The sequence below is a fragment of the Branchiostoma belcheri genome, unplaced genomic scaffold (assembly GCF_001625305.1).
Source record: "Branchiostoma belcheri isolate BF01 breed outbred unplaced genomic scaffold, Haploidv18h27 scaffold96, whole genome shotgun sequence".
In the NCBI taxonomy this organism is placed as follows: Eukaryota; Metazoa; Chordata; class Leptocardii; order Amphioxiformes; family Branchiostomatidae; genus Branchiostoma; species Branchiostoma belcheri.
In genome coordinates, this window is record NW_017804642.1 from 78,265 (window position 1) to 104,835 (window position 26,571).

The following is a 26,571-nucleotide window of genomic DNA, read 5'->3' on the forward strand; positions in this document are numbered from 1 at the left end:
TCCTGGCCTAGAGCACTGGTCTGCGCCTATTGGTGGGGTCCATATTACTGAGATAAAAGTAAGAAACACAGAGGAAAAAGTAAGAATTTGCTGGCCCTGGCATTAGCTGAGTACCTTTCTCCACTAAGGCATCTAAAGGTGCATCTTAAAGATGTTAGATTTGCCTATTAAACTGTTTAAGGACAGCACATACTGCACTGTCAATAAAGGCTACAAAATCTAAGAAAAATGGTCAAAAACACTAAAATCAAAGAATTTTTTAGCAAATCTGAGTCCAGTGAGTCACCTGGAGCCTGCTCCTAACCCAAAGAACCAATTTAGGCAAATATAAGCTACAATGGTCAATCTGACCCCCCTCCCTAAAGTTCTGTCAGGGCACAGCCTACTAATTCCAGCCCCTATTGGAATATATGGAAACATCTAAGAACTGAGCTGTCAACAATCACCTACTTGAGTGTTCAACTATTGCAAACACATATTGACAGGGTAGTCCAACTTCCAAATTGTCCATTTAGTCCAAAAATTTCACTTTTTGACCAGCGAAACCCTGGCCCGGCAAATGCAAACACTGGCAGCATGACCTCTGACCCCCTTGAAGACCACCAAAAGACAAGAAGATGGGATTAGTTTTAGAACCTACCAAGCAGCCAAAACAACCTAACAGCCAGTTTTTTTCAAGTTAATAGAAATAGAAATAACTCTCCAGCTGGAAAATGCCAGCATTTATCCACACATACCAAGAAAAAGGCTTTTTCAGTTGGTTTGGCTGCACTCACTCAAAGGGGTCTCAGACTGGACCCTCTGGGCATGCGCCATTTGGTGGCCTTTGCCCTGTAGACATGGCAGAAACTGGGAAGTCCGACATGGCCTGTGAGAACAATTACACCATGCTCGTTGGTAATTTATACTTATTGTGCACTTATTTCTCACAGAGTAGTATTTATAATTAGGCCTTTAATGTACACTATAGAAAAGTGGGATTTACCAATTACAATAAATGTCAGGTAATGCTGGAACAAGTGTGGTTGCTTTAGGTGATAAATAATACCAATGTAGCTCTACTTGGTGGAATCATCACTGTTGTATTCCCTATATTGCATCTTATGAAACTATTCATCTCTTTCAGGTAATAGCTTAGATACAAACGCAAGGTTTACTCCAGAAAATGCGAGATAAACAACTGAGTTTGAGATTTCAGACAATTGTGCTTGACACGTTTGCCTTATTCATGACGGATGGATGGAAATTACATAAGGCATCAAATGTGTAAATTTCACCAAACTTTCCCGGCACTCATCACCATTGTTAAATCCCACGACCTGTGCAGCAATAGGTAAATTTTCAAACGATAAGGCAGGGTCAAATCAATAACCATGAGGTGTTTCTATAAATTTTAACAAAACATTGTTAACTAGAAAGGCCAATATTTGCTTTGGAGCAAATACAGCGATGGGTTCACCACATTTTACGACATGGCAGGGAAAGAATGAGAAACACAAGGGAAAACAATGATTTACATTGATATAACTATAATATGAAGTAACATACAACTAAAACAACAGTTGGATAGCTATTCCCTACTTTATTGGTTAGGATTTTTAATTGCATAATGCAAACTGTTGATTTTCAAAGAGAAAAAAACGTTCATGCCCCGCATTCCAATGCTGGAGCAGGAAAGCTTGAAATACCTACCAAAACACTTGAATAAAGACATACTGTCAGTATGGAAATGCTCTGTGCAGGTGTTAATCAAGTTAAATCCCAACAGCCAATCAGCAAGAAATGCTCTGTGCAGGTGGAAATGCTCTGTGCAGGCGTTAATCAAGTTAAATCCCAACAGCCAATCAGCAAGAAGAATAGAGGAAAGCTGCATGCCTATTGGTTGATGCCCTGCATTCCATTGTGATGACTCATGCCCAAACGTGGTAAACACGGCACACTAACACAGTAATACATTTGCTATAACACAGCCAAAAAACTCAAATAAAACCATTATAAAAGCCTGTATCACAAAAATTTAAAAAACGCCTAGGGGTATTTGCCCACTGTACCTCCATACCAAATTTCAGGACCTTAGGCCCTAAAATGAAGAAGCTGAATCCATTTAAAAAATGGCAGGAGAAGAAGGAGGAGAAGGAGAAGAAACACCAGAAAAAGCAATATGGGTTCACCACACACCACTTCGTGGTGTGGTGAACCCATAATTATCTTTATCCGAGACGTACGCAAGATTATACAAATGGAAACACATGTATCATTGTTTTCCAAGACCATAATATAATGGACTTTCTGAGTTTACTCTATACCTTAGCCTAGACGATTATTTTCTGGTAACTTATGCCTTAATGTGTTGTTTTCAGATGACCGACTTAAAAACTTCCTTTAGATAAACGGCTTCGATGACTACATCAACATCATGGCAGAGAATCAGTTTACTTATGAAACCCTCCAGTCCTGTACAGAGGTAGACCTCATCAACATCGGCATACCCTTAGCTAAGGCACATGCTATTCTGTCAGCTCTCCGGAGCGAGGGGGATTACGAGAATACAAGGTCAAATGAACTTGTTCCCAGTAAGTATATCTGTCCTATCAACAACAGTGTAATGAGAGAACCAGTACGTTCTAATGACGGCTGTATCTATGACAGGGCAGCTATAACAGCTTGGTATGAAAGAAATGGCTGTACACCAAACATGAAGGTTAGCACACTTGACCTTCAGACAGTAAACGATCTTCGACAGGAAATTGACCAGTTTCGCCAAAGGCGACAGAAAAGGGCAAATGACAGAGACCCGAGTCATGACAATAGACCAAGCTCCTCGCACTCAGACTCATGAAGGCCTACTACTCCGATGACGGATGTTAACTGTTGAAAATAGATTAAAATTGTGTGGAAGTTCATCGTTCACCTGATACTAACGTCAATCGATAAACTTCGAAGTCAAAAATATTTGTAGTAAAATGAAACGAAACTCATGTATTCACAGTTTAGACACGGTACAATAGGGGCAACCTTTCAACTATAGCTTTAGGCACCGCTTGTAGTTAGATGTGCAAAGATTATGTAAACAGCGATACTTTTGTAAATAAACCTTGCTACTGTGTACGTACTTTACGAATGAGGGCCTTGGGAGGGGGGGGGGGGCACTTGCGGTAATTGCAAAGTGCGTCCTTTAATCGGTTATCTACAGTTAGGTGGTTAGCTTTTAAGTAATTAGCTACAACCTTTATCCCCAGAACTGTGGGTACAATAGCATGGGCCGCTTCCATACAGCGACTTTGGAGAATGTGTGTGTGTGTGTGTGTGTGTGTGTGTGTGTGTGTGTGTGTGTGTGTGTGTGTGTGTGTGTGTTTTGCCAACATGTAATCACAAGACGTGGTGACGGCACACTCAATTTTTTTCAACACGAGACAATACTTCGCCTGAGCGAAGTGAGGAAAGTCGTTGAATGTGCCTTTCCTTAGGGCACAAGATCAGTGGCATGAAAGGACTCGAACCCGGGACCACTTGGTTCCGAGTCGAGCAGTCGCTACGACACACGACCCAACGAGAATGTATTTGCAGTCCATGTTCTTTATGTACACAAGTCAAAGGTAAAGGGCGACATCAAATAAACCAGTGGCATGTTGACACAAAAGCCAAAATGGCATTTTCTTCTTATTGACAACAGGACTTTTATTACGGGCACTTGTATTAACCTGAATAGAGGTGAAAACTTCAGGTGTTGCACTTGTCTTATTATACGTTATTAAATTGTTGGGTTTATAAATCAACTGTTATTAAAAGGATAAGCAAAGCGTTTATTTCTCACTTCAAATAATTTATGTTTATAACTCTGTGGTACTCTAGTCTTTTGTAACAGTAGCAAGGTTAAAATAGTTCTTTATGACCATGTGCAAGATTAAAAACACACATAAATACAGCATTAACGTCGGTACCTCACATTCAGTACAGATGGAACAGTTGAAGAAATAGCTATTCCTAGTGATGTTTCTATTTCCTAGTGATGTTACAAAAATTATTTGAACAAACAATACACAATAAACTGTGAAACGTTAGCACTTTCACAGTCTAGCCTATTTGTATGTACATTGTATATGCCTGATTTCACGATGACAGTCCAAACTCTTTTACGTTTAGCAAAATGACAGTCTAAAGAGATATGTTTTGTTACATAAGACTAAAATATGCATAAGCAATAATATACTTTAATGTCCCGCCATTCTGATTTTAGCATAAGATTTTCTACAACAAATATAGCAAAGATAAAATAAACGCAATTCTACCACATACCGAAACCATATTTTTAAACATATCCTTTAACATATATCGCCACTTGATATATACATGTAACAGTGTGTACGTAAACATACATAGCATAAGGAGGAAGACGTATTTAAAGTAACAAGCCTTTGGCTCATGATTCTATTAGTGATAATTGAATGGTACATTTGTGTCGGGCATGGCCACATTGTTACTGCCACCAGTATTGTACAGCTTTTAATCTGTGTACAAAACAATATAACTAGTATTCTTATACAATGGTCTGTTTTACATTGCACATGTTACAATTGTTGAACAGTAAGCTTTGAACTGAGTCGTTACTTGTATTTAAGCGATTCATCCTATCACGCCTTTGTGTCTGGAGATGGTTTTCTAAAAAGGAATATAAAAAATGAATAAAACGACAAATAAAACTATTTAAATACAATGTTAAAAGTGTATATTGTCAAATATCATCGAAACTTTTCTCCAAGGTGAACAAACAAAACTACATCTATCCATCAATAAAGCAATGTGAGCTTTGTTATTCACAAAGAACTTACCTTTGATATTTTGCCGTTTTACAGTATACAGTGAGAACAGAAGCGACGATAATGCCCAAAACGACAACTGTTGCCGTTACGGCAATCGCAATAATTGCTGCAGATGATAAAGCCCCAGAAGGACTTTCAGGCTCACCTATAAAAAAACATATTTTAATTTTATCATCATCACCATCGATCATTATCATCAGTCCAATTATCAACCTTACAATCAATTGTTACCTCCGGGGAAGGAGATATCCTTCCGCGAGGAGGTCTTCATGTTTCGTAATTGCTCTTTATATTATTAGTCGAATAAAAATCTAAAAAAGAATAGAAACCAAGATTAAATGAAAGCAAGTGGACATATTTCTGTGAGAGATAATTATAATATTAAGACGATTTGCCTTATTTGTTTTACCAGATTTAAAGAAAATCTTTTTTTCTCGAATGTTTACACACAGAAAAAAGAACTTTAAGAGGTATTTTCCTGTTATAAATGCACTCGATTTTTAGACCCTGGTTATGGTACTTTGAAGGTGTACTAGTACCGTACCAGTCTTAGAGACAAGTACATACAATATATTTAATATTTATACAAGAATCTGTAAACCATACACTTAATTATACGGAACAATATATTGAGAATGAATATATATGACTAGAAAGGCCAATATTTGCTTTGGAGCAAATACAGCGATGGGTTCACCACTTTTTACGACATGGCAGGGAAAGAATGAGAAACACAAGGGAAAACAATGATTTACATTGATATAACTATAATATGAAGTAACATACAACTAAAACAACAGTTGGATAGCTATTCCCTACTTTATTGGTTAGGATTTTTAATTGCATAATGCAAACTGTTGATTTTCAAAATAAATAAAAAAACGTTCATGCCCCGCATTCCAATGCTGGAGCAGAAAAGCTTGAAATACCTACCAAAACACTTGAATAAAGACATACTGTCAGTATGGAAATGCTCTGTGCAGGTGTTAATCAAGTTAAATCCCAACAGCCAATCAGCAAGAAATGCTCTGTGCTGGTGGAAATGCTCTGTGCAGGTGTTAATCAAGTTAAATCCCAACAGCCAATCAGCAAGAAGTATAGAGAAAAGCTGCATGCCTATTGGTTGATGCCCTGCATTCCATTGTGATGACTCATGCCCAGACGTGGTAAACATGGCACACTAACACAGTAATACATTTGCTATAACACAGCCAAAAAACTCAAATAAAACCATTCTAAAAGCCTGTATCACAAAAATTTAAAAAACGCCTAGGGGTATTTGCCCACCGTACCTCCATACCAAATTTCAGGACCTTAGGCCCTAAAATGAAGAAGCTGAATCCATTTAAAAAATGGCAGGAGAAGGAGGAGAAGGAGGAGAAGAAACATCAGAAAAAGCAATATGGGTTCACCACCACTTCGTGGTGTGGTGAACCCATAAATATATAAGAATCGGCCATTGTAACATAATAACATTATCATTATCCATCTTTCGTTTTAAATTTTCTTTTTAAAATTCTTATACAATATGGAATATAATCTTCTTCCATCTTATACAACATGGAATATAATCATTGTATTGTATGATATGTGTGAGTGCCGGATTTGTGTACCCGGGTACCCCCAAGTCGTCCTTATTTTTATGACGTCACAAGCGTCATGCTGAATGTTGATTATATTTCAGTCCATACCATGGTATCGACGAAATATATTGTGTTCTCTCATGTTTCTTCTTCTCCTTCTCCTTCTCCTCCTGCCAAACAGTCAAAGGGATTCAACTCCGCCATCATTCAGCCAAATGACTTGAAATTTGGCATGGAGGTAGAGTGGGCCAATACCCCCAGGCGTTTTTTTTTCATTTTTTGATACATGCCTTTGAAAAATTTTTATGAAGGTTTTTTGGGGCATTTTTCGCCAAAAAATGGATTTTTGGATCCTGAGCCCTGGTTTTACAACCAAATGATCTGAAATTCGGTATGAGGGTACCTTGAACATGTGTCTACAGAATAGCAGTCACATATTTGGCATACACCACTTCCAAATGACTCATTTGGGGGACTTTAATGGCTATTTTCAGCAAAAAAAAGGGCTAAATGTGCTATACCCGTTGAACGGGTTCGAAATACAAAGGTGCAATGTGCAAATTGCACGTAATTTTCAAGATTTGTACCTAAAAATATTTTGAATGTGCAATTTTGCACCTGGAAAATACCGATATATCATGTTTGCACTGCGTATCTCCGAAGTTTCTTGCTGTGTCGGCATCGCACTGGGCGCATGGCAGCCATATTGTTTTCCTTACTGAACATCCTGGGAACAAGCTGCTCTCGTCCCCAGGTGAAGACGCGAAGGCACTACGTAATGATTTACCAAATATGGCAAGACGCGAAGGCCTACGTAGCTGATTTACCAAATATGGTGAGACCCGCGAAACTTGTTGCCCGATGTGGGACGAAGTCCTTCGGCAGAGTAATTTCGGCTTTTTCGTCCAATTTTCGGTGAAATTCGGTGAAAAACAGAGTTTTCGGATTTCCCAGCATTCAGTGCTACCCAGGAAATTTGTAAAGCATGAAGAAGGGCCCACGAAGAAGGGGTCGATTTTCAAGTTCTTTTCACGGGCCCAGCCGGCATCAGAGGCTGGTGCAGCCGGTGGCGGTGGACCAGAGGCTGGTGCAGCCGGGGGCGGTGGATCGGGAGATGCCACCGGGTCCACCGTCTCCGAGGATCCCGCGGCCGCGGCCGATGTTGACGACGCGCCCCCAGAGGAGGGGGAGGGGAGCGCCAAGAAGCAAAAATTTACGTTGTTTTTTCTAAGCAGTATTTTTTCCTTATATCATGCACGATATTCAAGGTAAACAAATATACAAAATAAATGAAATTTATTGCTCGCATACTGTTGGTAAATTTTCTTTATGTGCCGTATAAGATGTGGAAGTTCCAACTGTAGTGTTCGTGACATGTATTCGTGACAATGTATACTAAAACTTCTATATGCAGTGGCAGGCTAAGAATGTTAATACACAGTAAAACAGTTGCAAACCTAAAGATGCAAGGCTAAATATAATTTTGCACATAAATTTTTCAAATTGCACCTAAAAATTTTGCCAATGTGCAATTTTTCACGTACCTGAAAAAAAGTATTTCGAACACTGGCCGTTCCATGTTCTATCTAAAGAATGGCCTGTTCTATCTGCCGTTGGCCATGGAACACGTGTTCCATTGCGGGTTACCTGAGGTCACATTGCACGTAAGTGCGGAATGACCCACACATTCAATTTTATGTGCCTAAGACCTTCAAAATGTATCAAATCTCATCATTGTTAGTATTTGCATACCAGTAATAAGACTAGTAAAGCTTTCGAGATTCAATGTGCTTGTTCTTGCATCTTTGTTCTCAATTACATAGCTACTATATAGATATATAAAAAGATAATCAAGGAAACAAATTAAGAACTTACAGAAAATTCAAACAGTCATATGAAAGAGAAAAATTTCTGGACATTGAAAACTTCAGCTTTCGCCGAGCCATGGCTAAGCTAAGAATTAGCGACCATCCACTACACATTGAAACTGGTAGATACAGCCGGACTCCTCCGAATGATAGGCTCTGTGAACTCTGTAAAAATAATTGTATAGAAGATGAAAAACATTTTATCCTGGAATGTCCATTGTACAGAGATCTACGCATCTCTCTCTTTAACACTATTAAACTGGGCCAGAGAGTTACAAAGTTAACAAACGACGAACTGTTCACATACATAATGTCATCGTCTAAACACCAGGTGATTGAGAAACTCTGTGAATTCGTGTACGCATGTTTCAAGAGTAGAGAAGAAACTAGTAAGCTACTAGTATTGTAAGCTTTAGAGTTAGATGAATTATAGTATACAGTAGATGTTAGTTTTGTTTTGTTTTTCTTCTTATACAATTCCCTATGTACTCGTACTAGTAACTAGTATCATACAGTATGTTAGGTCACCCAATGCATTTAGCCCGGAAGGGCATGAATATGCAATAAACATCATTGTCATTGTCATTGTCATTAAATAATTCATTTATTTGAGAATCTTTGCCTGTTTTACACTGGGGTAAGTTTGGAATAGTCCACTTTTGCGTGGGAGGGAGATGGACTGAAATATGCTGTATTTGCTCCCAAGCAAATGTCGGCCTCTCTAGTTTCAATATAATTTCATTAGGTGCCAAATTAATGTACCTGGTTATCAAATTACCTACTACCATGTTTCCACGGGGTTTCGTATTATGAAAAGCATCTATATAAAGGTTATTTCAAACGTGTATACGACATTTACGTACTACTCTGTTATACCATTAATTATATCTGATTTAATGTTTTATCCTTAAGTATGTTACATTTTTCTGATAGACAGTGCTTAAGTTAAGGGAGTTTCAAATGCATCTAGGCCTTTAATGAGAGAAATTAAGTCTACATAAAAGTTAGTTGGAAATCATGCTGATTTTTGTCCTTTATCAAAGGAAATGTTTGAAAAAAAAAACATTTTTACACACGAGGATTCTAATATTTATGTCTCACATGATGACCTTATTTGTTTACTTATTGCAATCATGTTCCAATTGCTGTGATTAAAGTATTCCTGATACTTTCATTATCTTGCTAATAATCAAGCTAACTATAAACAAAGAAGTCAGGGAAAGCATCTACACTTTTCATAGCTCCCATGCTATAAGCGTTGGGAGAATAGGTGGGTGAGTGAGTGAGTAAGTGAGTGAGTGAGTGAATGAGTAAGTGAGTGAGTGGGTAACCAGGATACGTTTAAGTTGAAGATTTACAATAATGCTACTGACTTCAGAAATCGTTGTCTGTGTTAGCAGCCAAAGCAGCAAAGAGTGACAAATTGAGTAGCGCTTTTTTGTTGTTGTTTGCAGCCAAAAAATATTCAGGGTCATTTATGTTCACCTGTAGAAATAACTCTCCTATTTCTAATGAATCACACTGTCGCCTCTTCAAGATGACATGTTTTATTGTAAATAAAAAGCTTGGGCTGGTCTTGCAATGCGTGGAAAACGACAATTTTATAGCACTATGGTAAGCCGTTGGAAGTTTGCACATTGCACACACACTGTAGGAAGATCAGATTTTACATTGAAGAACAATATCTTCTCAACAACAATCTCTTTCCTGGACTGATACATATAATATGTTAATATGTTCATTTAAATCAACATTGATGGTCCAGGAAAAAGAAAACCCTAGGGCGAATAGGGTTGTCAAATAGGGATGTGACACACAATCATTCACATGCCTTATAAGCGCAAATGTTATGAAAGCGACAGATTGGTAAATTGGTGAACGTACACACACATTTTCTACGTAACACTTATGTTGAAAAAATTACCACGCAAATATTTTGAAAACACTAATCAAACGATACTCACTATAATGAGACGATGATGACATGAATAAGCCTCTGTTATAGATTTTGATATATTATTTTTAAAAAACTAGGTCTGCGGCACCCTACAATTGTTGGGTTGCACATACTGTACCATTTATTGGTGGTATTTCTCGTGCAATGAATCACACCGCAGGACAAAAAAAATTATGGGTCTATGACATAATTAAGACATGAAATTATGGGGAAATACTTTTTAAAAACTGCCAGCAGGACAAGGGCTAATTAAGATAACAAGCATTGCTAGGTTATCATTATTTCTGTTCCACATTTTAGTGGTGTATTTTTGACAAATATTCATATTCAATGACATGGGTAAATGATGATAAATTACCTTCATGAAGGTATTTTCTTTAAGAATTAAGAGGAATAAAAAAAACTATATGGAGGTATTACAACCATACTTACAGAGGCATTACAAACTCTCCTACTTCTAACCTGACACATAGAAAGTCACGTGTGCTATCTGTATTGCGTGACGTCACAAAAGGATGGGGTTAAACAGTCGACAATTATTTTACTCGTATTTGTCATCTTCAGTTGCAGGACCGTCAATGCCTTGGTCCTTTCCTGTCATGTCTGTCATGCCCATGTCCGCCATGCTGTCCCTAACGACCATCTTCCTGCGGCGTTTAGGACTGGTCAGCAGGCAGACAGCTCCCACTATCAGAGTAGTGACCAGGACAGCACAGCCAACACAGAGCAGGGTAAGGTACATGGGGTTGTTGTACCACATCTGGTCAGGAGCATCGGTGGCTATAGTAATGATAATAAAGGCAAATCATGGTTTACTTAAAGTTTTTTTCTTAGGTATTGACTGGAATTTTTTTTTAAAAATGACATTTAAACGTCTACTTAGGTCTAAAATAAGCTGCTACCCCACTTTCTTGTAGCGGCAGAGTGCGCGACTCGGAACCAAGAGTCCCGAGTTCGAGTCCTGACATGCCACCGATCTTGTGCCCTTGCGAAAGGCAACTTACACGACTTTCCTCACATAGCTCAGGTGTAAATAAGTATTGCCCTGCCATGTATTTGTCCCCTGTGTTGGTGGTGGCATTAATATAAGTTGACAAAACTTGAGTGTGTCGTTACCACGTCTGGTGATTACATGTTGGAATAAAAAAAAAAGTTTCTTGTACACTTACGCCAGTAAAAGCAAACTAGTGGGGGGCTAGCGTATGTTTTGAATCCCGTAATTGATCTGTTATCAATCTATTCAATTACGTACATACAAATGGTTTTTACAAAGTATGTGTTGGTGACTCGCTATTTAGTAGAAGAACATAACTTGACAAATTTCTGGACAAAGACGGGAGTTGTACAGTCCAATTCATTGTGTTGGCAATTGCATATCGACGCAAATAATAACATACGAATCCATGTAAAAGACAAACGTTAACTAAATATTAACCTTGTGAAGAGACTTGCAGAGACGATGGGATGACAACGATCACCCCGTTGGTCCCACTGATCGTGTTGTTGGACAGGCCGTTCAAGATGGCGTCCATGACGTCAGAGGGAGACAACCCGGCATCCTCCACGACGTAGATTTCGAACTCAGCGATGACACTTCCCTGTCGGAATGTCTTCACTTTGCAGCCTAGGAACTTATCCTGAAGGCTGCTGGATTGGAGTATGGTATTGAGCTGTGGTCATGATGAAAATGAGCGTAATTAATTCATATTTTAAGAAAAATGTCTTTTTTTTTCATTGTACAAAAAAATATGTGTGAAAATTTCTTGGGAAACTCTTATAAAGACCTAACACAAATGTTATTAGCAACCGTATTGGAGAACCAATAACTTATTGACTACCAATAAAAGAATATAATTACTGAATATTGATGCAATATGCGTCGACGAAGGTTAGACATCCAGTTGATACGATATGTCCAAAAGCTGTTACTGAAGCAACTGGATATGATTTTGCCTTTTGGAAACGGTCAGACATTCCAGGTTTATCCACTAGCTTTCGTCAGTGACTGGGAAACCAGAGCAGAAATGCGGATTTATAGGCACTATGATGTAATATGCTTTACGAGTTTTCAAACACCTTGTATACCGTTTTTCTCAGTATATTGAAAAACCATTGGTAATACATCATATGGTACACTACATTTGACCACAATAGAAATTAAATAACGCAACTATTATCTCTTACATATTGAAATTAAAACTTAACTCACAGCCTCTTCCAGTAGCGTTGCCATTTCAATGAACTCCCGTGAGCCGGGGGTCCCCAACCCGTCAGCAGTGAACACAGCTTTATTCCCATTGAATGTTGTCAGAGTTATCTCTCCAGTGAAAGCCGTGGACTCTGAAGAAACAAATACGTACTTTAAACAAACATGTAGAAGATCATCATGCATCACTACAACAAAAATGAAATACATGGCACTCCTCGTTTGGTTTTAGTTTGGAGTCGGCATAGTATTGTAGAAGATTATGTTTTCAGTACTTTTACCTTTACACAATGTTCCGCCTTCTGCCAAATAGTACCCCGCAACACACTGACACACATGGACGCCGTTAGCCTCCACACACTCCTGGGTCTGCTTGTCAGGGCAGCCGGTCTTCCTGCAGTCTGTGATTTCTACATGGTGCAATGTTTAATGAAATAAAGATTTGCCATTAATAGTAATAGAAATAAAAGTTGACATTTTGTATACTAAGAAAAATCTAACAAGACGGAGTGATTCTTTAAACGTTTAAGTGCGTGTATAGAATTTATTATCCATATCACAGAAACCCAGTTAGATGATATAGAAATAAGTTGAAACATTTTCACCATAAGCCGTGCACATTATAGAAAGAATAGTTATCATCTTGTCCTATATGCATACAACGAATGCTCTTTGTCTAGAGAAAGACCGGTAATTTGAACAATTATACCAACAGAGACAGTACGCTAACAATTTCTTTGTCACATCAACAACCACGATACGTTTTATTATTATTATACGTATTATTTATTATTTTATTTATGGATAATTTGTGGTAGATTCTCAAAAAAAGAATAATAAATGACCTTGTGCGGTGACTGTGGTCAGCACTTCACTTGGCACTGACGTCGTTGTTATTAAAGAAAAAGAAAAGCGCATCATAAAATAGTGATTAGAGAAAAAATGTTCTAAACTTAGATAATTCCACTAATTTACCACCATGAAAAAAAGAGCAATATCTATAACAGTGATTATAAAATGATAATAGTGATTGCAATCTGACCTTCACAAGATTTACCATCCGCTGCCACCACATGTCCCTCTGGACAGACACATTCATACCCGCCAGGCGTGTTTGTACACTGGTATTCACAGCCATGGTTTGTCAGCACACATTCGTTGATGTCTAGAATTAGAAAAAAGCTTTTACCATCCTTTTGAAAATCATCAAGTATTTTTGCAGATCTTAACTACTTGTGATGGCGGCAACGCGGCAAGTCGGAGGTTTGTGCATACGTTTCCTCATGAAACAACACTCGTAGAAGCAGATCTGTAGATCATCAAAGCTTTTAACAATAAGTCTTGCTACAATTGGTAAGGGTAATCAGAATGGCAAAAAAGCCCAGTTATGTCCAATTCCTAAACATCTCCTATCATAGTCACTATGCAAAATACAGTTTACAATTTCTAGAAAGGTTAGGGTTCCTACACAAATGACATGCAATGTTAAGCCAAAATACAGTTATCCGTGCGACATGACATGTTTGTAAAGTAAACGTATTTTACATATTTACCTTCTTCACAAATTTCTCCAATCCACCCGCGAGGACAGGTACATGTGAACTGGTTGTCGCCATTGTGACATTGACCTCCATGCATACAAGGAGTGCTCAGACACTCATCAACATCTAGGGCAAAGTAAAGAATACATTCAGACTGGGAGAAGAGATGTAGTTAAAGGAAGCTTTTAGTGACCTTACGTGGTGTTCAATATGGTGTTCAATGGGGAACATGCATATTGTACATGTTCCCCATTGCCTTCGTCATAATAATGATATATTGCTACCCAGTATGATAAAGTATAAAAAGCTATACGTGCACATTTCGTTAAACCTACAGGTGTTAAAACATGGCTATACTGAATACCTAATACACAAACCTAGTGCAGTGCTGGGTAAATTAATCCTATTAGTTACTGACCCTCAGCACAGTCATGTGAAGTGGCTTACCTCTACATGCCTTTCCATCGGGACCAAGAACCAAATCCTGCGGGCAGAGACACGTATAGCTGCCGTTTGTATTGACGCAGATGTGAGAACATTCGGAAATGCCGACCAGGCACTCGTCGAGATCTATAACAATAACAGAAACAAAACAGAAAGCGCATGTAATACAATGAAATATCTGTTGGAAAGAAACCTGTCTGAAAAGTAATCAATTTTACAGATAAAGTAGATATTTAATGGACCCCTAATGTAAGCAAACATATGCTAGAAAGGGTTAAATTATCAATTTTATCCAGGTATATGAATGAATGTTTCAATTTAAGCTCAGTTAAATTCAGTTGCCAGTTGTAGGTTAGAGCAAAACTGTTCACATCTTACCAATGCAGTCTTGTCCAACCAATAGAAAACCTGGCTGACATGTGCAGCGATAACTTCCGGGAACATTCTGACAGATGTGATGACATCCGTAGGCCTGGGCATCAGCGCACTCGTCAATATCTGGAAAAAGACGAACAAAATAAGATGTGATTGTGTAACCAAGAATACATAGCCATTACCATACCTACTGTGATATTACAAGTTCAATCACGATTTAACCAAAGTTTTGATCTAAAAAAAACTAAGCAGATGGCCAAGAATCGGATATAGTATGGGCCCCCAAATACCTATTGCTTGCTTTACACAAAGGTCTAACAATGTAATTTATTTTTTTGTTATTTAAGGCCATGTTGATTTGATTATATGGATGACATCCGCGCGCGCATGAATTTTCGGCCGTTTCCAAAAAAAAAAGTTTTCAACCATACTGTAAATCGTACAAAACAGTTGCAAAATGAGCAAAAATATACCATAAGTTACAAAAAAAAATAATAAAATCTATACCAATGTCGTAGAATGCCAAAATCAAACGAAAAAAGACGAAATTGTAAAGAAATGAACTTGAAGACTAGATTATTCGCCAAACCATATTCTGTGCCATTTGCTCAACCCTCATGACCACGTAGATTTCATAATGAAAACAACTTTTTTTTTGCAAAACTTTTTTTTATTCGCACGCGCGCATCAGTTTTGGGGCTCCCGGAGGATGTCATCCATATAATTAAATCAACATGGCCTAAGATAAAGTGTAACATGTGTATATATGCATTTAGACGAAAGATATTAAAAAGTATAGTGTACAAGAAATAAGATAAGTACCTTCACAAATATATCCATTGCCAAAGTACCCAGCTGGACACCTGCCACACCTGACTTCTCCTCCGCCTAAGTTGATACAGCTGACCCCGGAATGACAGGCTCCCTGCGCGCACAGGTCGTCAATATTGATGCCGCAGTTTGGTCCCGTAGACCCGGCGTCACATGTACAGTTGTAGCCATTAACACGGTCGATGCAGGTGCCATTTTTACACGGGCTGGCCGCACACTCGTCGATCTCAGTCTCACAGTATTGCCCAGTGTAGCCGGGACATTCACAGGTGTAGAAACCCTGACCTCTAGGTTTGGTGACGTCGGGGATGCAAACTCCATTGTGCTGACACGGACAATCCATGATCTGGAACTGGAAAGTTTGCTGGAACGAAGCTCCACACTCGTCAGTTATCGTGATTAGCATGCTGAAGGGCGAAGAGTCGTGCCCATGCCAAGAAAGTTCCCCGTTTGACAGCAGCAGAACGCCGTCGGGACTTGGTGAACCGGGGTCTCGGGAGAGCGTGAGGGGCCTACCTTCTGGGTCAACTGCGCCGATTGTAAGGGTGAGATTTTCTCCTGCTACCTTCGTGATGGTTGATGGGGAGTTGAAACGCGGAGCTTGATTCACTGATACAGAAAAAAAGGAAGTTAATTAGTACTATTGTCGTGGTTTTACCTTTAAATTTCTGACTTAGTATTACCCTGAAAAGTAGCCTAAAAGATGGAAACAATGAGGTTGGGATATGTTTATCTATCTTTTAACACAATTAAGAATTAGACGACAGTATACTACATGTATCTGTAATATTTAAAAGAGAAATATTTACCTTAAGCTGCTGTATTTGAAAAATGTGAAATACAAAGTGTACCATTGCTTCAGCGTATTTAAAATATACATACCTGGACGCTCGGTCCAGGTGGTGTTAGAAAACTGAGGCAGACACTGCTGGCACCAGTTGTTAGGGTCAGCCTCACCACTTGCAAAGCAGTGTCCCCGAATGATGCAGGTATTCGGCTTTAAAATGAAGAAATAGAAAAAAAGAAATGACATAAATTCTGCTGTTCACAGATTGGTATTGGTCGTTGTAATCAATCTTACATTCAGAATTAAAGATACACAAATACAAAAGATAGGAAGCAAGATTTATGAAATAAAATTACAATAAAAACAAAATATTGCTTAATTTACCATACCTTCCAGAAACAGTTGCCTCCGTCAGTACACTCCTGGCAGACAGAGTCATACACGGTGAAGAGTAGCTCCTGGCTGAACCTCTGCCCATCGTTACTGACAGACAGCATCATCCCGTGTGTGACGGCTCCCTCTCTCTCCGCGGGTGTTCCTAGTGCAACAGGAGATCTCGGCAGATGGCAGCGGACTTCACCCGAGCTGAGCATGCGGCCTTCCGTCTGTCCTGTTGTGTCATGTTGGACCTCCCGCACCCCATTATGGATCTAAAAATGATAAATATACCAATTAAGGTTAGACAGTCGTGTAATAAGATACGCAGAAAAACAGTCACTTATTATATAAGCAACTGGATATGGTAACGGTTAGTCGTTTCATCACACTGAAGAGATCTAAAGATTAACAGGTTTATTAACCCATCGAACTAGTAAGTTAAATGTAAATAAAGAGAAGACAAATTTTAGATAGTCCAAAACAAAAAAAAAACATCATAACATGATGATCTTAAGATCCCACCAGTGTCACTGACAATTTGTACTGGATGCTACAAGTAACGTCTAGCCATTGCCAAAACATATTTAGTTGCTTGGGTGACTGTTTACTGGCGAAATGATTCAAAATGAAAGTTTGTAAATGTAAAGAAACATGGCTTATGGCCTAAACATGTCTAATGCTATATAAAAGTAATCGCCCGATGTAACATCTAGATTTGTCTGAATACATGTAACTAACAATGCTTACCGGGACTTGAGTCACCCGACAGGTTAAGTTCTCTGAGTCGATCAGCCCGTCAGCGAGTAGAACTGCCTTCATACAGGGGCGATGCCGGATGTCACACAGGCCCTTTGCTGGTAGAGACAGCACCTGTGGTGCTCTCCCAGCCTTCATGGAACAGTCAGCCGAGATGTAGCCTTCCTTACACTGACAGGTCCCGTTAACACACTCACCTCGCTGGCTGCACTGACGAGGACAGAGCTGACTAGTGATGATTGTCGGTGGAACGGCAACCCCATCCTCGTTTACCTCGTAAAGACTTGTATTTTGATATGCGCGTGCCGAGCACTCTTCTTCGATCTCCTCTGCAGCTGACAGTGCATACGATATATCCTCTGTAACCTGTAACGGCGTGTAATATACTATTATATATTCGTAAATAATTAAATTAGGTTGATGAAGAATTTAATAGCAAGTTTTTAAACACGACGCTTAAATAGGCGTATGGGCTTATTTAGATTTTCTGTGCAGTGGTACTATAAAGTGCACTGTTACAGTAACATCTAGCTTCAGTGCATAATAAGCCAGTAACGCCTATAGCTTCAATGCACAGTAAAACAGTAACATCTAGCTTCAGTGGACAGTGAACCAATCATACCGGTCCTAATGAAGATCACAGATGGTCATTGAAACATCGGCTCGTGTTAAAAAGCCGTTATGAATAAAGGACTATGCTATTCACATTTGGATATGGCTGAAATACAAAGACATATTTCTAGTAATGAATTAATAATATGAGCAATATATGCCAATTTTTGAAATTATAATTTCCTTACCTGTATATCAGCCATACATGTGTCAACTTTGGAAAAGATGTCTATACCGACTACATCTCGACATGCCGTAGCCACTGTAAGGTTCGTCACAGCCTCTCGACAGATGTCCCTTGCCTGATCCTCTGTTATGCCAAAGTTTGGCGTTGGCCAATCATTGACAATAGGTTGGAAGTTAAGTTGAGGATCATAGTCATAGTCACCAAGCTCATTCAAATCGTCAGTGTACAGTTCAGGATCAAGTCGAATGTCAGCCACATCCCTTTTCCTTCTCCGGGCACACTGGATGTTTCCACTAGCTCTGAGGAGGGTATCATCGGCGCCACCGTGGGTCATCTCTGTCTGAATGTTGCCTACATTATTTCTCTTCACAAGCTTTTTGAAATCACACTCAAGGCTGTTGCCACTGATGCACTGACAATACTCTACATTTGGTATTGGATCATCAGTTGGGGTAAAGCAGTCGTCATGAAAAAAGTTGGGACCTCGGACCCTAGAAAGAGAATTAGCTGTAACTTCAAATTACGGTGCAACTTTTTAATGTACAAAATTAGTAACTTGATGACTTGGACCCTGACTTGGGAGGAATAAGGTATAGCTATATCAGAAACCATGTTTTAAATGTACATTTTGAAGAAACACAGAATGGCCCTTTCTAAAAATAAAACAAGAATAAACAACGCATCTGAAATAAAGACAGGGATAGCATTACATATCAAAATAAATACATTTGATAAAGAACATAACAAAAACGGGTGGGGATGACATGAATGAAATACAACTGTATACTTCACATCACCCTTTGTCCAAGCCTTCGGCCGTCGAGCGATCCGACCCGCTGTACGAGCGTTATATTGGATAATCCGTGTAGTATTCTATATGTATATGAACTGGATAAAATAGTACTGTTACTAAAGGGCTTACCGCCAATCCTCAGAATATTCGTGGTGCCAGTCCCTCCATGTGTGAGACGGTGACAAACTCCCATCACGCATCCGCAGGTCATTACTAGGATCTCCGTCCCAATATCCACACAGACCCTCCGTGTTCCTAAAGTCAGCTCCTGGTGCGTGAACTGTGATCTGCATGTGTGTCAAACGAGCATCCGATACAATGTACGCTCCTGACGGCATGCTTACCTGTTTGAGAAAGATTCTACTTGTCAGTCAAATACAACTCCAAATCAGAGCATCCAACCAACTGGGTTCTGATGTCGAGTACGGGTAACCGCTTTAGGAAATAAAGGCATACAGTATGCCTGCGGACGTAAAATGGGCCATCGACACGAAACTAGCGCGTCGACCAGACAAAGTTATGTTGATAAGTTGGGCCGCAAATTACACTTTAGCCGAAATCCATAACTTGCAATTGCTGTTTTGACCCTATCTAATCAGGGGGTGCATGTTCGAGGCCCAAGTCAACTTTTAAGCCCGAATTTCGGAATTGTGCCACAATTTTAAAGTGGTATGATTAAAGTTTTAGGGGCATCAACATATCAAATTTCAAATCACTGTTACAAGTAATTCGGCTGTTAGGTGAGAATTTTTCATAATTCAGTAAACGATTTTGTTTCTATATGCGGTCTAATCCAATTTAACATCCTACATTCGAGTATGTAATACGCTTTACTTTGAAGACTTGGCAGATGAGCCACGGCATTTGTTGCCCATAAATAGATATCTAATACAAAATCAACTCCCAAATCTCAACATGGCAGCATACTCTATTTTCTTAAACTACAATCTGTATAATAACAATGCACATAGCGTAAAATTAAATATGATAGTGACTAATATGGGTCGCCCAATTTGTAATTGACTAAATGTGTAAAAAATTCAGTTTATTACATTGAAATAAAATGATAAAAGCCAACATTCAATTTACCTTGTGCTTCTTGCCAGTTGGATCCCTCTCAACAGTCACGGCGTGAGAAAGCGGCCCTCCTGTTGCTGTTTTGTACGAGACTGTCGGATGAGCGTACCCATATCGTGATTGGCACATATCAATGATGACGATGTCATTAGCCTCTCGAACAGCTACGCCACAGTTGCATGTTACAGTACCAGCAGAGCCACAGGTCCAATGTCTTGACTGGACCTGTAACAACAATACAAGAATTATATCTACATTTACTGTGTTCTAGATTGATAAACATTCTTAACAAAAATAAATAAAAATATAAATTGTGTCTTTACAGAATTAGCTACGCCACAACTGCATGTTATATAGAACCAGAAGTCCAATGTCTTGACTAAACCTGCAAAAATGTACCAGAATTATATCTAAATATCTTTGTTCTAGATTGGTAAGCATTCATAACAAATAAATAAAACTAGAAAGGCCGACATTTGTTTGGGAGCAACTCTACTTTCATGCCAAACCTCATGTTATCTAGTAAAAAAATGGCAGAGTTGAATCCCTTTAAAGAAATTGCAGGAATAGAAGAAGGAGGAGGAGGAGAAGAAACATGAGGGAATACTTCATAGTGTGGTGAAGCCATAAATATAAATGCATTTAAAGTGCATTGTGTCTATACTGAAATAGAGTAGAAATTCATTTCATTGAATGCGCGGTATATTAAGTTGTTTTGGTATTATATTTTATTTGGGGTTATTACCAAAAAAAATTAGCATTTAACTAAAAGGGGAATCGTTGAAAATGGAGTGAATGAGTTACTGCATTAAGTCGTTCGGGTTCGCTGTATATATGTGTATGCGTCGTACCTCAAACTCCCTTGCAGTGCTTGCATACAAGACGAAATCCCCATGGGCAATGTTGTGCGCTTGACTGGACAACAGAAATGACCACGATTTCATTGAGCGTTAAGAGACATTTGTAACATTAACGAAAATACGAGGTAAAATATCAATAATATCAAAGTTGTTTACTAGCTAATGTAACTGTACATGGCTGGCCCTTATATGGTATTTTGACAAAGACAAGAGTTCCGTTACCTTTGTCAAATTATGTTTAGGCGATACTGATTGCATTATATGGATGACATAATTTTCGAAAAAAATGCGAGCATGTGTCAAAAAGGTGGGCTAAATTGTCTTGTCTATGAAATGTATGTTGTCAGCAAGGTTGGTCAAATGACTACGTACACAGAGCATGGTGTATTAAATTATTATAACTTTTTTTTATTTCGTTGCTTCGAATTATATTTGACTTTGAATGTGGTAATTGAATCTGGTATCTTCTTTACTTATTTTCCACCACTGTCTCACATCTAAAGCCTAAAGGAATGGCAAGTCCTTCGCGGGTCAACGTTATCGATATAAAAAATGCTAACCCTATATAGACTGGGCTTTTTCGGGTCTCACCCCCCACCCCCCCCCCCAACTCATGAACGGAATATCGTATGACCACTAGATGTTTAGAGGATTGTCTACTAATAAAAAAAATAAATAATAATTTTTATGTCATGATGATAATATGACGTGTAATATGACGCCTTGTGCCGTATTTCATGTGATCTTTTTGGCTTAAACCAAAGTTCTACATTGGTTATTCTCGTAAGATTTTTAAGTATACAATACAAGTTTAACACAATGTGTTTTGATAGAATATTAAAGTATGCTGCCCATAGCATCACCATGGACGTTATAAAACGACGTCATTCATATTCAAATTATCCATCATGATGGATCATCAATTTTGAATTTTCGAAAATACAAATGGAAATAGAAATTTAATGAATTTATCTGAAAAAAATCGAAGTAGTCATGGAATTCTAAAGAAAATAGCCAGAATATATCAATCTGATGATATTGTCCGTCATCTTGGATTTTGACCAATGATGTTAGTACATAAACAAAATTATGCAAAGATATCGATGAAATTGGAATTACATAAAAATTACATAAGATGTTATTAATTCTAAAAGGCATGTGAGACCCGAAAATTTGATTGCTTAAATGAAAATTTTTGAATTTACAAAAACGATGCCGGTCAGAAACAACATTTTACACGTAAAATTTACATCCATAATGAAACGCAACCTCTAATAACCATGGGTTGCATGCTTTAGTACTTAGTGCTTGATTTACAGTACTTACGGTCCATTGTCGAATGTCCTGATATGTGGATCTCCAGTAGAAGTACATCGCCCTTCCCTAGCATCTTCTACTCGTACCTGTAGTGTTGATAGTTAAGACGACATGAGATGTTGGTAATACGTTTCTGGCCATAATTGAACCACATTGTGGAATCTGTTCTCAGTTTTCTGTAACTGTTAACTGCTTTTGTTAAGTAACTGACCACAATTATGCATATATCCAACTTCCGTACGTTCGGGACCGCGTTGTAGATACATTTCCCTGTCACACATTTGTGTAAATATTTTACGTTTGGGAATATATCTATAGCAGCGACACCTGTGCTGAAGTGCAATGTTAACCCATCAGAATTGCCATGAGGCTGGTGACAGATACGGTCACAGATTCGTCGGCGGAATAAAAGACTCGGTTGTGGAAATAGAGTCTCTTTACTCAGTGTCTTACCAACCTGATGAAACTATTCACGAAAATGATATAATGTAATATAATATAATATAACATAACGCTAGAAAGGTAATATTTGCAAAGCAAATGCATAATGTTTACCTTCGCATATGGTCTACTCTGTTAATTCTTACTCAAATATTCCAGATACATAATAATACATATGCAAAAAGCAGAATGCCATATACCTGTATTGTGGCTTCAGGCGTGTAACCACTGAACATATGAGGTACGAACCAACCCGCATGTTCGTGAAAAAAGGGATTACGATATGTGGGCGCTCCCAAATTAATTGTCATTGTTTGAGTAGGGTTCCTCTGGTCTTGATCTTTTACGGCTCTCATTTTAATTATTTGCCCATCTGCACGCTGTGTGTCATCACTCCATTTGTTGGCCTGTATTTCAAATTTACATGTTGAAGTTGCTACTCCGTTACCCCCCAGCCAAAACGGTATTTCAATACTGCAACTTCCATCCGCGTCCCTGTCACCCCAACAAGTAAACGGCACGGTGGAGTAGAATGTCAGCTCATAGAAAGATTCCTCCTCTTGGGGTAGATTGATTAGATGGTGAGTTGCAATCTGAATAAAAATAGAGCAAATGTCACTGATTATTCCTCATCATGATTAAATACACCGAGTTCTCTTATCGACGCATTATCTTATCATGCGCAATTTAAGAAGCTGACTAAGGCCCTCCCCACAATGCTATTTCTTGATATAACTTAGTTCTTAACTCAACATGCCTGACACCAGCATGTCCAGATTAAGCGGTATCAAAATCCAAAATTTCAATACAGTACCAATATATAACAGAACGTGAGAGTGTGGCTCAAAATCTAAAATCACAAAAACCTATAGCCATTCACTACATTTAAACCTGCCAGAGCACCTGTCGGAGGCAGCTGTAGTTACAATCCACATTAAAACAGTTCTTTATTTATAGTTAGGCCGTGTTTAAGTGAAGTCACCCACCCTTTACATGTAGTTTACCCTGAACCCTGAAGCCCAAAATCACCACATTTCCGAATTTTGCACCAACCTGCCTACGCACCAAGTATGAAACGAATCCATCCAGCCGTTATTGAGTTATCTTATTTACCAGCAAACGGACACATGGACAGAATGGCAGCCATAATGGCAAATGCAGCTAAAATATTACCTGCATACCTGCACCTGAATATCATGACATTTCGTGCAGGTAACAACCTTGCTCACTGTAGCATTATAGATAAAGAAGTATTACCTGAATCCCTGCCCATTTCGGTTCACTGGAGATCCAGTCAGTCTTTTCTTCCCTCCCCTCCCAGTTAGCTCGCACCGCACAGGTAATCTATGGAATAAATCAATATCTATGGGCGTATCTATACGGAACCACCCAAGGCGGTTTACATGTGGTTTACCCCGAAGCCGGTTTCAAGTGGCTCCATCTGAACGCTCCGAAATCACATTGAAAGCGCCTCGATCCCAAGCCACTTCTAGAGGTGGTTTCGAATCGCTTTCCCCGCATCGCGATTTGCGTCTGAACGCAATGTGATTTCAATGTGACTTCGCCTGGTCATGGATTACGGAGTGATATTTCTTTTTTTATATGCAATACCAACTTTTACGTGGCAGCAACTTAAAGAGCAGTAATGGTCAAATAATGTGTCCGTTCTAGGGCGAGCTTCACCGCCTCTGGCGGGACCACGTCGGCATTCGGCCGAGATACGCTGGGAGGGGGTCATCATCAAGCAGGTCGTTGACCTCTGACATTAATAACACGCCGCCTTGCGTGCTATCATCAAACAGCAATAAATGTAGCTCAAGCGTATTGTGTTCGGACACGGTTTCACAGGTGTGTGTGGCACGTGGACCAGATGTGAGGAATGTGAGTTACCCGAATCGCGCCTTGGGTGGTTCCGTATAGACACGGCCTAAGTTACACAGCCAACAATAACACTTACAGTACATATCAATATTTGCTTTTTACCCTAACCCCCAAAAATGTATGCACTGAGGCTAAATTGTATCGATATGTATTTTATATTTATATACTTTTTTTCACAAAATGTCATATTGAAAGCAAGGTAAGTGACGTTAACAAAATTCGATACGATTGCGCTTCTCCTTGTGATATATCGTCTTATTATTAGAACGTAGTTAAGCCAACATTCAACAAAAATCATAATTGTTGTGTTTAATTTTGGTTTCATTGTTTTAGTTCTTGAGTGGGTAAGGAACAGTCTTCCCGTATGGCATAGGGTCCACTGTGTCAGAACGGAAGTTTAAGAGCAGATCGTCGTAAGGTCCTCATTTCACCCAGTGGCACTTTCATGGCTCTCTCCTCGCGACCGGAAATTGGCCAGAGCGCGCCGACGATAAATGGAATCTCTACGGCGAGCTCTCTGCGTTCTCTGCGCTCTCTGCGTGACCAATAACTCAAATGTTAGCAACGTTTTGGAGCGATCAACGAATTCATAGCTCACTCAACGAATTAAGGAAATAGAGAAAGAAATTTTGTACATTTTGACTCTTTGAAAGTCATTCTTGTCCTTCTTGCATCATAATCAGATTATCAAATCAGGGGTGCAAGGCCCAATTTTACTAGGACGCTCTTACTGCTCTCTCATTAATATTGCGCTACTCTGCGATCTCTCTGCGACCTGAAATTGGTCGGAGCCCCTATTGCGACCTTGGCGCTCTCTCCGCACTCTGGCTAATTTCAGGTCGCAGAGAGAGCGCTGTGAGAGCGCCGTCTTGTCTGTTTTATTTCTTTCAAAGTCGTTTTTGTACATCCTGCATAAAAACAATTATTTGGATTATGAAAACAAAGTTTTAAGGCCCCCATTTTACCAGTAAGCTTCACTGCGGTCACACAGCGCTCTCTCTGTGACCTGACATTGGTCGGAGATCGGAGAGAGCAACGGGAGAGCACCGAGGTCGCCGTGTTTTGTATCTAAACAAGGCTGTTGTGCGCTCTCATAGCCCTCGCTTTGCGCTCTCACAGCGCTCTCACGGCGCTCAACGTTGCATCGCCGTCCTCGTTGCATGACCCGGTTCCATATCATCGCCGAGGTGACGGCGCTCATGGCTCTCTCATCGCGCTCCCATGGTGACCTTGGCGCTCTGGCCAATTACAGGCCTAGAGATAACGCCGTGAGTGCACCGTCAAAGTGGAATGGCAGTATCACAAGTGAGAAAGATAATGTGATCTATAGCTAGGACATACAGTCAGACATGCTAAGGAGACAACACCTGACCATCGCGACCGTTTTTGCCGGTTCCCAAAATTTGCTGATTGACGCAAAAAAGCAAGCATTAGGCGACCTGTAAGCCGTGAGTTTGGTCCGCCGAAGGTCCGATATCTGCCGATGTAGACCATATAATTTTCGATTATGTTGATTATTGAGATTAGTTTTTGAGAAATCATGGAGAAACCAGCTGGTTGCCTTGACTAATGGCCGTTGTTTGTTCGACGTAAATTGAGCCATGTGCCACCATCCCACATATATTCACCACAGAACTGATAAATCGTACAGAAGTTGAGATTAAAACATTTTACTTGGAAACCAGTTATGTTGGATATCTTTAAGGATATCACCTGTCCAAGGTGATCACCTGTCTTGGAGAGGTTTTACTTTTGCTGTACAAGAAACATTGCAGACCTAGCGCTAAAGGCTACTCCTCAGCAATTCTTTGTCATATACTATATATTTATATTTCTCATATATTTATATCTCTCTCT

General features: G+C 39.3%; 2 protein-coding genes across 9 annotated transcripts in view; one reads left to right on the forward strand and one right to left on the reverse strand.

The window, feature by feature from the left end:
- LOC109461807 (MAM and LDL-receptor class A domain-containing protein 1-like) overlaps positions 1-26,571 on the forward strand; it is a 101,292-nt gene that overhangs the window by 33,107 nt on the left and 41,614 nt on the right. The window lies entirely within an intron of this gene.
- Positions 10,338-26,571, reverse strand: part of LOC109461806 (von Willebrand factor D and EGF domain-containing protein-like) — a 42,484-nt gene continuing 26,250 nt past the window's right edge. For 2 of the 3 annotated variants that reach the window (XM_019758244.1, XM_019758246.1), the window contains exons 5-24: positions 24,091-24,177; positions 23,034-23,426; positions 22,402-22,478; positions 21,067-21,130; positions 20,228-20,440; positions 19,268-19,482; positions 18,347-18,836; positions 17,538-17,912; positions 16,802-17,062; positions 16,508-16,622; positions 15,617-16,234; positions 14,798-14,917; positions 14,423-14,545; positions 13,988-14,101; positions 13,477-13,599; positions 13,280-13,318; positions 12,716-12,844; positions 12,438-12,568; positions 11,664-11,898; positions 10,338-11,008 (exon numbers count right to left, since the gene is read on the reverse strand). In XM_019758244.1, coding sequence (XP_019613803.1) covers positions 10,770-11,008; positions 11,664-11,898; positions 12,438-12,568; positions 12,716-12,844; positions 13,280-13,318; positions 13,477-13,599; positions 13,988-14,101; positions 14,423-14,545; positions 14,798-14,917; positions 15,617-16,234; positions 16,508-16,622; positions 16,802-17,062; positions 17,538-17,912; positions 18,347-18,836; positions 19,268-19,482; positions 20,228-20,440; positions 21,067-21,130; positions 22,402-22,478; positions 23,034-23,426; positions 24,091-24,177 — 4,161 coding nt within the window. In that variant the 3' untranslated portion in view covers positions 10,338-10,769. The remainder of the gene's footprint in view (positions 11,009-11,663; positions 11,899-12,437; positions 12,569-12,715; positions 12,845-13,279; positions 13,319-13,476; positions 13,600-13,987; positions 14,102-14,422; positions 14,546-14,797; positions 14,918-15,616; positions 16,235-16,507; positions 16,623-16,801; positions 17,063-17,537; positions 17,913-18,346; positions 18,837-19,267; positions 19,483-20,227; positions 20,441-21,066; positions 21,131-22,401; positions 22,479-23,033; positions 23,427-24,090; positions 24,178-26,571) is intronic. The other variant, XM_019758245.1, reaches the window with a different exon arrangement.